We start from the raw sequence: 12799 nt of genomic DNA, 5'->3' as shown, positions 1-12799 counted from the left end.
CGCGCTCCATGGCGAGGTCTGTGAAAGTCTCCAATCTGTTCTCCAGCTGCCATCAGAGTGAGTTTCTAAAATCCTAATCCCATTTCCATACTTAACGTTCTTCAGTATGGAAGGAAAAAACAAATACTGCAATGTTTCCTTTATTTCTTCAAAATAAGGTGTGGCCTGTCTGAGCTAGCCCTTGCCTAGCTATCCAGTGCCATCCCCAGCGATACCCTTCCCCCACCCCACACCAACCTGCTATTCCTCCTTGCTCCAGGCCTTTGACAGAGCACCGTCTTTGTCCTCTTCTCCACCTAGACACCTACCTACCTCCTACTCACTCTTCAGGTGAAATTCTGTGGTTCCCTCACCTCTAAGACTGAAGCTGGCATTCCCCCTCTGCATTTATGCTGTGGCTTGTGCCTACTACACTTCCTCACCTAAATTGTTCTCATTCATTTCCCTGTCTGTGCCCCTCACCAGATTATGAGCTCAGGCCAAGGGCCATGCTTATTTTTCCTCCCATAGCTCTAGTATTAAGCACCCTGCTGGGCATACAGTCAGCACTCGATGTTGAATGGATGCAGATGGCAGATCAGGCCATTGCCTGTGAATACCTCAACTTCCCTCTCCCCCTTAAATCTTGTCTGCCTCGTCATCTCTCCCCTTTTCTTTTCCTCCTCACTTCCCAAGGCCACGCTCATGATTCTGACCTCTCTGTTGTTCTCAAGACTGGAGACTAAACTGTCTATTACTTTGATACTGTGAATCCCCGGAACACTGTCTACTTCTACTTGGCCTACAATATGCTCCAGTTGCCATGATCTTAAAAAACACCATCCTTGTATCCCACTTTCCACCTTAAGGATTCCCATTCTCCTCTTTGCTCTTAAAGGCTATCAATGACTACATGGCTCTCTTTTCAGCCTCTTCTGCCTTTGTGCAGCCTTCCCACCAGCTGTGGCTTCATGGCTTTTACCTGTCTCTTTTCACTTCTTTGTCCTGAGCTCTCTTTTTCGTGTTGTTTTCTCTCTGAGCAGCATTCAATGGAGTCACAGCTACATTATGACAGGTGGTGGTCACAGAAAGTATGAGTTACAATAGAAGCAGCAGACATAGGTGAGGATCCACCACATCATGCTGCCGTGCACTGCAGAGGACTAAATGGAGGACCCCCGAAAGATCTGTCCATTCCTAACTCCAGGAACCTAGGGATGTGCCCTTATTTGGAAAGAGTGTCTTTGCAGGTGTAGTTAAGGATCCTGAAATGAGATCATCCTGGACTATTCACGTGGGACTGGAATTCAATGACAAGTGTTCTTATAAGAGACATCCAGAAGACAGAGGCAGAGATTGGAGTGATGTGGCCACAAGCCAAGGAACACCTGGAGCCACCAGAAGCTGGAGGAGGCAGGAAGGGTCCTCCCCTAGAGCCTACAGAGGGAGCCCAGCCCTGCTAACACCTTGATTTCAGACTTCTGACAGAATGTTTTGTGGTAATCCTATCTAACAAAGAGGGAATATGCAAATTGACCATCACACTGTCACAAAGATGGCGGTGCTCATAGCCCCAAGATGGTGGCGCCCAGTCCCCTCAGCCCCGCCAGAGTCCCACAGTCCTTTCAGTCTAGCCGGAAGCCAGCAGGTGCATGGTGCAGCCAGATCTGCCCTCAGCCACCCAGCCGTCCAGGGCTGGCCCAAGGCGCAGGTAACCAGGGCCAGCTGAGGCTTGTGCTGCCACCAGTGGCAGCAGCAGAGGTGTGACGGGGGCATCGCCTTCCCCTGATCGCCGGTTCGCCTCCCACTCCTGAGGGCTCCCAGACTGTGAGAGGGGGCAGGCCGGGCTGAGGGTCGCCCCCTCCAGTGCATGAAGTTTCACGCACCGGGCCTCTAGTTCATTAAAGGCTCAGAGAGATGGCAGACGGAGGGCTGCGGACCAGGCTACAGGGGCTCACTCACACAAGCGATCTTCAGGAGATTCCAGAGCTCTTTCTGTCGCTTTTCCTGAAGCCGAACAACAGTCTTCTCATCCTCATTCATTAAACTCACCACTTCTTCCACCTTGGGCAACAATTCCAGAGCCTTCTGCTTGCAAACCACCGTTTTACTGTAAAGAATAAACAAGAGAAAGTCCAGTGGCATTTGGGTTGGAGGAAGTGGGAGAACATAATCCCAGGCGATTACGAATCCAGTCAGCAGCTGCAGATATTTTCTTCACGTGGACAAGTGCATCAGAAGGGAGTGAAGAAGTGGCCTCACACAGCCTTGCTGCTTCTTCACATGCCACCTCGAGTAGGAAAGCCGGGGCTTATACCTGAGCTGTGTATAAATCACACGCACTTTCTTCTCAAAGGCTTGGATTGCCTGAAGTAGCAGTCGCACCATTTCCTGGCTGTCACCCTCAGTTCGCTGGTCTGGAAAGAGGAGAGGAAGTGCACAGGTCCTACAGGTGGCTGGCAGAGAGGACCAATGTCTCACATCGGAGATGCCAAGGAACCCAAGGCAGGCATAAAACCCCACTTACCTCTAGGCTTTTCCCTGAGTCTCCTGTAAAGCTCCCTCGCTTCCTCTTCTCTGAAATATACAAATAAGAAGCTCTGTCTAGATTTGAGGCCACATTAGAACATCTTAAGCATTGACAAGCCGATTCCTGCCAGTAGAATTACTGATTTCTAGAAGTAAGGCTGGCAATATGTCTTGACTGGAGAAAATAATTATTCCTGGTGATATTATAGGTGATGTCTATAATAAGGGCATGATCATCCTCACTATCAAATATCTCCAAGGTTTAATTAGAGAGGATCCTAAGGAAAGGAGTCTCCACTTTGTCCCTTGGAATTTCTGGCTTCCGCAATAGTGGTTCTAGGTGCCAACCCTGGATCCAAGCCTGGAGAGCATGGATTCCTTTTGAAAACGCAAGACCAGGGGGGACACAAACTCCTGTCCCCTTTCCCCCTTAACACAGTGAGACAGGCTGATATTTTCAGAGGTAATTTTCATTTGAAAACTAGAGGAGAATGAAAGTTTAAATGATTCAAGAAAATATAGGGTACAAATAATCAGATTTCTGATGTTCTGGCTCCTGGTCCTGGGAATCCTAGTAAAAGCATCAGAGGACATCGCTGAGCCCAAATGCGATAGCTTCTGAGAGGCTGATGTGCCTGCCTGCCTCCCACCCATTTGCATCCTGGGGGCTGTGTGAGCTTCCTGCAGGCAGGACTGCTCTACCTGGTGCCTCGTCCTCTCTTGGAGCCAAGGCCAAAGTCCTGATAAAGACTCAATGAGCGGTTTCCAGGTCTGAACTTCTAAGAGTTCCCAGGCTTCTCCATCTCTGCGCCAGTTTCTGCTTTTCAAGCTACACCTGGGACAGGGTGAGCTTGACGAACAGTGACACCTGATACTATGACAAAGGCTCCTTGCAGTATAGCCTTTATAGTTTACAAACTACTGATCTAGGCATGAGCTGAACTGATCCTCACAACTTTGGGAGGTGAGACAACTTTTCTGGCCACTAAACAGATTTGGAAACTAAGGCTCAGAAGGATGGTGATCTGTCCTTGCTCCTCTCTGGAGCTTGCCGAGAGGATTCACTGGGAGCCGGGGGTGCGTGCTCTACGGGAGAACAGTCTCACGAGCCTCCATAATAACCACACGTGCTCCCAACACACATAAACTCCAGTCGGGGCACATGCATGTGTTAGGGACATTGTGTGATCCCCGCCCAGTTGGTACTCACAGGTCGTCCAGCGTCCCCCCCTGCTTCCGACCCATTGGGCTCCTCTGCAAGTCCACGATGTCCGTCTGCAGTGCCATCATCCGTTCCACCAGATGTTTCACTTCATTCTCCTAATGAAAAAGCTGTGCTAATGTCAACTGACATAATACGCGTATTCTGAGATGCAAGATTTTTGGGGGGAAACCCTTCAAACTGATTGTAGACTCTCAATTGACTCGCTAGAAGGAATATGGACTTTGGGGTCAGAATGAGCTGGCTTTGGATCTCGGGTCTACCACTTTCTGTGTGACCTTTGGGCAAGTTACTTAAGCCTTGATCTGTAGTTTCCTCCACCATAAAATAAGCTTCTAATAGGGCAGTTTTAGGGGTCAGGTAAGTATCTGGCATGGTGCCTGGCATAGAGAAGATGCCCAATGCACAGCGTCCCCCTGCTTTCTCTTCTCTTAATTTGTCCATCCAATGCCATCCCATGTGGGGGTCCTGGGTTCCTTTATTTCACAGGTTATGTATATGAGTGCCCATCTCTATGGTTACATAATGTGTTATCTCTATGTATTCACCTTTAAGCATTCATTCAGTATTGATTTACAGACACAAACATTAAAGAACACAGAGGTGAAGGTCCTTGCCCAAAGTCACAGGGGAAAATGTTGGAAAATGTTGGAAAAGTCCAAGAAAAAGGCTCAGAGCCCAAGGTCTTCACCTTGTGTGAGGGTCACTAAGTAATACTTCCCCCGCCTTCCCAATTAACATCTTCAGTGGCATTTGATCTACACTGTCCTAAGACCCTCTGTCTAGATCTTTTCTTTCCTATGGATTTAATGACCCAATAAAACGAGGCAAAAACCTTTGACTAGACGGAGTGTTGATTATTCATTCATCCAAGGCCCTTTCTAATAGGAAGATGTCTAGGCTTCCCCCCAAGGACATATCACACTTTGCTCCTTGTTCAAATTTGGACCAGCTCCTGGATCTGCCTCAGTGGGGCCCCCTTTAGTGGCTACTCTCCCAGCTTCTTTCCAGCAAGTTCTAGTTAAAGTCAAAGAGCATGGCGAGGAAAACTTGAGTTTTCACGTACAAGATCGGCCTAGTGTTTGACGAGAAAGTGGAAAATGGTAGAGAAAAGCCTCAGTAAGGATATAAACCTAAAATGAGTCTCCTACCCGCCCACAGAGCTCCACAGCCTGTTCCATTTCCCTCCAGGCCAGCAGCAGTTTATCTGATGCTGGAAAAAAAAAAATGTAGGGGAAAAAATGAAAAACAAAATGAAGACACCACAAAACCAAAACAGAAACAAGCAACTCGATTATAAAAAGGATAAAAGAAACCTCAGGAAGAGAAAACAAGAATGAAATGGTCTCTCCAAACTCATTGCAAAGAGTACACTCACTGATCCCAAACTCAGTTTGCTCACTATACTTCTCCAGGTCAATCTGGATGCTGGTCTTAAAGAAATCCAACTTGGCCTTGAGCTGCTGAGACATGGAGGCCATGGAATTCTTCATCTTGGACAGGCAGCTGTTATTCCGGAGGAGATTCATCCTGTAGAGACCACAAGAAACAGAGCCTTCAGGCATCTTTGGGATCCAAATACCATTTCCTGTACAATAACAAAACTGCCTCAAATGCCAAGGCAGATCCCTGCTATAATTATTATAAGAGCAGCCACTCATAACCATCAAGACAATTTCCTCGTCCTCAGCAATGCATGAGGTCCTGCACCAAAATTGGACTTGGACAGAGTACTACACAAAGGACCAATAATCCAAACTAGTCATAACCTGGGGGAAAAGTCAGGCAGTCCCTGTTATGACAATCAGGGGAGTGCTGCTAACCCAAATTGCAATGAGCTCCTCCATGTTCCAAATTCTGCCCCCAGTTCAGCCAGCACAACACTCCATTTATGCTCCTGTTCCATGTGCCGACCTCACCCTGTCATGTCTAAAAGGGTCTTCCTCCATCCACTCCAGCTGACCGCATCCTGCCCACCCAAACCAGTGTCTCCCTAACAGCTGCTTCTGGGCCCCTGCCTCCGCCACCTCCCTGTGGCAAAAGCCACCAAGCAATTTTAAGTCCATCAAATCCAAAACCGCCTGGCACAGTACATGGCAGCTCGCTGTCCCTGCTGCAGCCGGTTACAGTCCTCCTTCAGGGTTTGGATGCTGTGCCAGACCTGGCCCCACACTTTCCGCAGCTGGAAGAAAGGCAGGTTCCTCTTGGGCTCTTGAACTGGAACAGAGTCATATGCAATTGTCAGAGAATTACTCCCCTACAATTAACCACATCCTGCCTTGCAACATCACTGGCACTTTTACATTTTAAAAAGTTACATAACTACAGGACTTTTTGGGGTGCTATGCCTGGTTACTCTCTCATACATTCTTGTACCCCATTACAGAACAAGCAGCATGCACTAGTCAATAAACAGCTTTAGATTGGATTTGAAGAAAGACTTTGTGAATCATGTGGAGATAGTCATATGTACACAGGCTCATATAATTTCAATAGAAACTTCCATGCTCACGATATTTAAGGTCATATGAAGCTTTCTAAAAATGCAGCTTCAACCAGCAGTCAGTCCTGGAAGATGACTAAGCAATAAGCCTAGAGATCTCTAAGCCTTTGAACACTTGATCTGCTTATTCTGTGTGTGTGTGTGTGTGTGTGTGTGTGTGTGTGTGTAAACAGGACTGGGAGGTACATTAAAATGTCCTTCGTCCTGGCTGGGTGGCTCAGTGTTTTGAAGCGTCATCCCATACACCAAAAGGTTGCAGGTTTGAGTCCCCATCAGGGTGCATACAGGAGGCAACTGATCAATATTTCTCTCTCACATCAATGTTTCTCTCTTCCTCTCTCCCTCCCTCTCTCTCAAATAAATAAAAAACCATGGACATAGACAATAGTGTGGTGAAGGCTGGGGTAGGGAGGGCAGGCAGTGCAGGGACAGGGTAGAGGGGGTCAATGGGGAAAAAGGGGGGACATTTGTAATACTTTCAACAATAAAGATAAATTTTTTAAAAATTACCCCGAAACAACAACAATAAAAAATAAAATCAATTAAAAAATAAACAGCCCTAACCGGTTTGGCTCAGTGGATAGAGCGTTGGCCTGCAGATGCAAGGGTCCCAGGTTCGATTCCAGTCAAGGTCATGTACCTTGGTTGCGGGCACATCCCCAGTGGGGCGTGTGCAGGAGGCAGCTGATTGATGTTTCTCTCTCATCGATGTTTCTAACTCTCTATCCCTCTCCCTTCCTCTCTGTAAAAAATCAATAAAATATATTTTTTTAAAAAATTAAAAAAGAAAAAGAAAATAAACAAACATCCTTGGCCTCACTGGTGTGGCTCCATTGTTAAGCATCGACCCATGAACCAGGAGGTCACGGTTCGATTCCCAGTCAGGACAATATACCTGGGTTGTGGGCTTGATCCCCAGTAGGGGACATGCAAGAGACAACCGATCAATGATTCTCTATCATCATTGATGTTTCTATCTCTTTTTCTCTCTCCCTTCCTCTCTCTACAATCGATAAAAACATACTTTTTTTAAAAAAAAAAACCATTCTCAGTTGAGGATTAAAAAACATTTTTAAAATGTCTATCTAACATTCGTACAATGGAATACTACTACACAGGCATTTAAAAAATAGGCAGCAAAAGAGGAAAAGTATTTTCCAAAATGTATTGTTAAGTGAAAAGGGCAGATACAGAACAGTACATATTGTATGCTATCATTTGTTTCAGGGGGAAATGAAGAAATACTAGTATATAATCATATATAATCATATATATATAAATGCATAGGCAGAATACTCCTGGAAGGTATACTCAAGAATTTGATACTAGTTTCTCTGGAAGAGGCTGGGCTACTGGGGAGAGAGGATGGCTTATTTTCCACTCTATATGTTCTTGCACCTTTTGGTTTTTTTGGCATATGTGGATGTATTCATTATTAAAATATAAATAAACTCAAAAATAAATAAAATGGCCACCTGATTCAAGGTCAGTGGCTTGCAGGCAGTGTTCTCTGTCCGTTTCAAATGCTACCTAGAGGCTGAAATTAACTGAAGACTTCCTTTACTTTTTTTTGGCTGGGCTACTCCTCATGTGTCCCTAGTAAAGAAGGCTGCCCCGAGGATAGAGTAAGCTGATCTCGGTGCGGACCCCTCTGCTGGCCCATGTCTCTCCCTCCTGCCTTGTCCCAAGTGTTATAAGTGATTATTGAAAACAACAACAAATAACCACAATGACGTTCTTACGGATACAGCTGACACTTTCAGGTTGGGGCCGTGGGGAGATCTGAGTCTCATAGGTGACTTTACTGTTGTCAAAGAGAAAAACGAGATCCATGTCCAATGTGTGGCCCTCGTTGAGCTGCGAAGGGACAAGAACAAAATGAGATCTCCTGAATCCAATCCCTCCTTTATCCAAGTAATAATGAAGATATTTCAGAGTGTTTCCCACTGTTCACCAATAGCATTGTCTTCAGCCAGCAAGTACTAAGCACCCAACTGGCCTCTACTTCCTTCTCCTCTTCCTTTTACACTTATTTGTCCCAACGTACACCTCATTTGCAACTTTTCCTGTTCCTTTTATACTTATTTGTCCCAACGTACACCTCATTTGCAACTTATTACATTCCCTTTTATTCTGTGATTGTCTTTTAAGTGCAATTTAGACATCTGCTATCTCCTTTTCTCCCCAATGATTGTTTCTGACATGTTAACTTCATCACTTTTGTGGGGGTAGGGACCATGTCTTGCATTGCCGTGGTTGTCAGCACAGTTCTGTACACAAGAGGCGCATCATCAATAGTTTTGGTTGACTTGGAAAAATGAAGCATCATGTTGACAACAAAGGCAAAATAGAGGTACTCTTAAGTGGCCTGGAAGTAACAAGACAGGTATGGGGTGACTGGTGTCTCCTATTAGGACACACAGGGGATCTCTCATTCCAACTTTTAAAAAACAGGCAGGTATCTGTGTGATGAGCAGAACTGACTAAGTAGAGCTGAAATCTGAATGCATGATTATTTTCCTTGCAGGCAATGTCAGGGTAAAACAGGGCATGCTGCAAGAAGCCCAGGGCTCACCTTCCCGTCTGAAATACACTGAGTAGCAGGCTTGTCAGTGATCAACGCCAGGCCTGCTTCTTGCAGCAGCTCCTGGTCCTCCTCAGGGATTCCTGTGTCCTGCCGAATTCTGGCCTTTAAGCTCTGCAGACTCTCGTCTTCTGACACTGGATAGGTGTGAATGGTGCCTGTGACCATGTTCAAGATATGAACAAGCTGCAACACAATCCAGATGTTATTGAAAAATCCCAACTTTACAGAAATGCCCATCTCTGGATCCTTTGCTAGTCCCAACACTTCCCAGTCACACAAAGCAAGGGCCTAGCTTGAGGGCCCTGGTACATATACTCTAGTCTGTAATATTCATGTTTGTCCATAGCTACAATTTTATGACCTACGTCAGCACGGGTTCTATCCTCTTATTTATGTAGAGAGATATTCTCACAGCAGCCTAAATTTCCCCAATGGTCAGGCGGCCCATGACCTGGTTTTTAATGAGTATTTCTTTCTCATAACAACTGCTGTGTCCCATGGGGATCTGACCTGTTGCCTCCATGCTCACCTTTAAGTTTAAGATGTCATCCAGGGCCTTGAAGCAGCCGTTGGGCCCGTACGCGGGGTCAGTGCCCCTTTGCCGGGGGTGCCACATCAGCATCAGCTGCAGCCACTTCTCCAGTCGCTGCAACAGGATGCTGAGAGGAAGAGGAGCACAATGTAGGAGGGACGCCTCTAATGCAAATTTCAGGGGGCCTTCACGTGGGATTAAAGAGCACACACATCCATTTCACCGTTACACACACGGATGGCAGCCAACAAAATAATCACTTAAACTGAATTAATCTGAGAGAAAAAGTAAACATTTCCAACCAACTTAATTATTCAGGAGCTTATCCCCTCTCCTGGTCTGTTAAAAAAAAAACCCTCAAAATTAGGGATTTCTCAGCAGATGGGTCAATAGGCTGATGTCCAACTGGCTCTGTGAGAATGATCTAAGCTTTGTAAATGCACTTATAGGCGTGCCTGACCCCCGGGTGATCCCCACACTCAACCTGGAACCCCTGCTGCTGGAGTTATGTGGTTAATCACCTCGTCAAAGGTCCACGTGACAAAGGTCACTTCTCCCCTTGGCACTGCAGGCCCTCCCAACCTGCCCCCGTAAGGTCTCCCCTGACCTCTCGCCACCCCCACGAAAGCCCTTCATGAAACCAGTACTGCTACTGACTGATTCCCTAAATGTGCCTTTGCTCCCCCCCAATTTTTCCCCTTTGAACTTCCTTCCTCTTTATCCATCCATGTCCTGCACATCTTTCCAGATCCTTCCACCAAGTTCTAGCTCAGCCAAAGTCATTCCACATAAGCTCTCCTGCACACAATACATCTCCCCATCCTCTATATACTCACGGTAATTGTTATCCATGCTATTCATGGATAATGTGACTGCCTTCTGGCTTTCTTTTGTACCATTCCCCCATTCTGATATTATTGTTTAACTGTTCGTATTCTGACTCTAAGACCAGATTGCAATGCTGTTCAAACTATAAATGTTTTTATTTGTTGGCTATTACACAGTACTAGGTTACATAAGCAATGCAAGGAGAAATATTCCCAACCCTTAAAAGGCTTACAGGTGAGTAGGAGATCAACTCAATGCAAAACCAAATGTAACACAAGGTTGAAGCTACTAATCGTAATCAAAGGTACATATAAATTGCTATGTGAATTTAGAAAAGAAGATTTCTAGATGGGGCTTGGGCTGGGAATCCACCTGAGATGGATTATGTCCAGTTTTTATCATAGGTCGATATCCTGATAACCCATTTAAAAGCTATCAGCTGTCACCTCAGGCATCTATTTCAAAAAGAAGGGGAAAAATGTGTTGAAGAAAAATGCCACTGTACCTTACCTGTTAAGATTATTGGGGTAGGGTAAAGAGCTCGAAAATTTCACTGCTCCATTCAAGTCTTCAAAAACGACGATGTCCATCTCACTCTTCTGCCGGACTTTGGAATGCCTGCAGGCGTGCATTCTTGTTACTTACAGCCCTTAACTCACTTCGTGGTCAAGAGCCATTGGACACCTGTAACATGTCACTTTACAACTGTGCAGGATACCCCCCAGGTCACTATTTAATCTCTTCAGGTAATGGTCAGTGCACGTGTATCCTGGTAGGAAGGCTCCTGTGAGCATTCACTAGTAAGAATGATGGTACTGCCTAAATGAGTAGAGTCATTAACCCTCCTGTGCCCAGAGGTCTGCAGATGGAGCTGCTGACTCATTTCATCCTTGGCCCGTCCTTAGCATTTTCTCTAATTCAAAACTCCCATGTTTTTTTTTTTTTTTTTTTAAATATATTTTATTGATTTTTCACAGAGAGGAAGGGAGAGAGATAGAGAGAGTTAGAAACATTGATGAGAGAGAAACATTGATCAGCTGCCTCCTGCACATCCCCCACCGGGGATGTGCCCGCAACCCAGGTACATGCCCTTGACCGGAATCGAACCCGGGACCTCTCAGTCCGCAGGCTGACGCTCTATCCACTGAGCCAAACCGGTTTCGGCCAAAACTCCCATGTTTTGATGGAGGATAAAACTGGGACTTCCAAACCATGACTATGCACATATCTCCTTTACAGGAAATATGCACAACACATGCACTTCCTTCTAAATGTATATGGCTAAAAATTATTTCTAAGGGTAAATGAACTTTTACATTTCCCAATTTAGAGAACTTATCGATGCACCTGAAATAGTATTTAAAGGAAAAGAAATTAGCCCTAGCTGATTTGGCTCAGTGGTAGAGCGTTGGCCTGTGGACTGAAGGGTCCCAGGTTCAATTCCGATCAAAGGGACATGCCCGGGTTGTGGGCTCAATCCCCAGTTGGGGGCGTGCAGGAGGCAGCCGATCAATGATTCTCTCTCATCATTGATGTTTCTATCTCTCTCTCCCTCTCCCTTCCTCTCTAAAATCAATAAAAATATATTTAAAAAATAAAAGAAAAAAAGTAAAGTCCAACCAGTTTCAAATCTTCTTGGTGACAAAGGTAATCATTTGAATAATGCTTCATAGCTAAGAAGTACTTTGACACTGAACACGCACTTCCTTTGCCATGATAACCGCATGTGGCAAACACTGTTTTTAGACTCCCATTCAGTGGTAAGGAAATAAAGATCAGGTGATTTGCCCAAGGTCATACGACTACAGAATGGCAGAACTGGGAACTCAAATCCAAAGTCTGGTGTTCTTCTGAATGTCTGAATCTTTCCTTTCCAAAAACACCTAGGAAATTTAAATAAAAAGTATTCCTGTGAACACTTCTCATTAGTAAAGGGTAAACTGGCTCATGGGAAACCTCGAAGAGCTGGCAGATGGCCGAGGCTGGTGGCTTGCAGCTCTGGCTGAAACTGAATGTTGTAAGTCAGGTGCACCAAGACTCTTCATTACATTCAAGTGGGATGACCCTCTAATACAGTGGTTCTCAACCTGTGGGTTGTGACCCCTTTGGGGGTTGAACGACCCTTTCACAGGGGTCACCTAAGACCATCGGAAAACACATATATAATTACATATTGTTTTTGTGATTAATCACTATGCTTTAATTATGTAACAATGAAATTGGGGATCACCACAACATGAGGAACTGTATTAAAGGATTGCAGCATTAGGAAGGTTGAGAACCACTCTCTAATAGACTACTAGTCTGTCAATGGGAAATTATAAAAATATAAGGACATAGTAAATAAAATGCTTATTGCTTAGGTCCTAAATGTATTGCAAAATAGCTTTATACTCAAATTATAAAGCTGAAATTACATTTGTCCTGAAATTACCATCTACCTGCCATCTGAAATGAGAGAGTGAAATTTTAAGATTTGTTTGTGGCTTTATAAAGCAGATGAGACAGGCGCTTCTCACACACTAGTCCACTGCACAGCTTCTTATTGGGCTGAGAAATCCATTAGAAAGTGGCCACCTGGCCTTCCAGCACCAATGAGGGGAGTTCTAGGAATCTGAT

The 12799-nt window shown here is 45.2% G+C and overlaps 1 protein-coding gene across 2 annotated transcripts in view; it reads right to left on the bottom strand.

Moving 5' to 3' along the window:
* Window positions 1-12799, bottom strand: part of IKBKB (inhibitor of nuclear factor kappa B kinase subunit beta) — a 52391-nt gene that overhangs the window by 7186 nt on the left and 32406 nt on the right. Inside the window, exons 9-19 of one of the 2 annotated variants that reach the window (XM_081082996.1) lie at window positions 10691-10798; window positions 9350-9479; window positions 8809-9003; window positions 7976-8090; window positions 5824-5947; window positions 5109-5260; window positions 4882-4943; window positions 3719-3828; window positions 2507-2556; window positions 2297-2396; window positions 1942-2089 (exon numbers count right to left, since the gene is read on the bottom strand). In XM_081082996.1, the coding sequence (XP_080939122.1) occupies window positions 1942-2089; window positions 2297-2396; window positions 2507-2556; window positions 3719-3828; window positions 4882-4943; window positions 5109-5260; window positions 5824-5947; window positions 7976-8090; window positions 8809-9003; window positions 9350-9479; window positions 10691-10798 (1294 nt within the window). The remainder of the gene's footprint in view (window positions 1-1941; window positions 2090-2296; window positions 2397-2506; window positions 2557-3718; window positions 3829-4881; window positions 4944-5108; window positions 5261-5823; window positions 5948-7975; window positions 8091-8808; window positions 9004-9349; window positions 9480-10690; window positions 10799-12799) is intronic. The other variant, XM_081082997.1, reaches the window with a different exon arrangement.

This window comes from Myotis nattereri (genome assembly GCF_964212035.1).
Source record: "Myotis nattereri genome assembly, chromosome: 2".
Lineage (NCBI taxonomy): Eukaryota > Metazoa > Chordata > Mammalia > Chiroptera > Vespertilionidae > Myotis > Myotis nattereri.
This window is presented reverse-complemented; position numbering and strand designations above follow the sequence as displayed.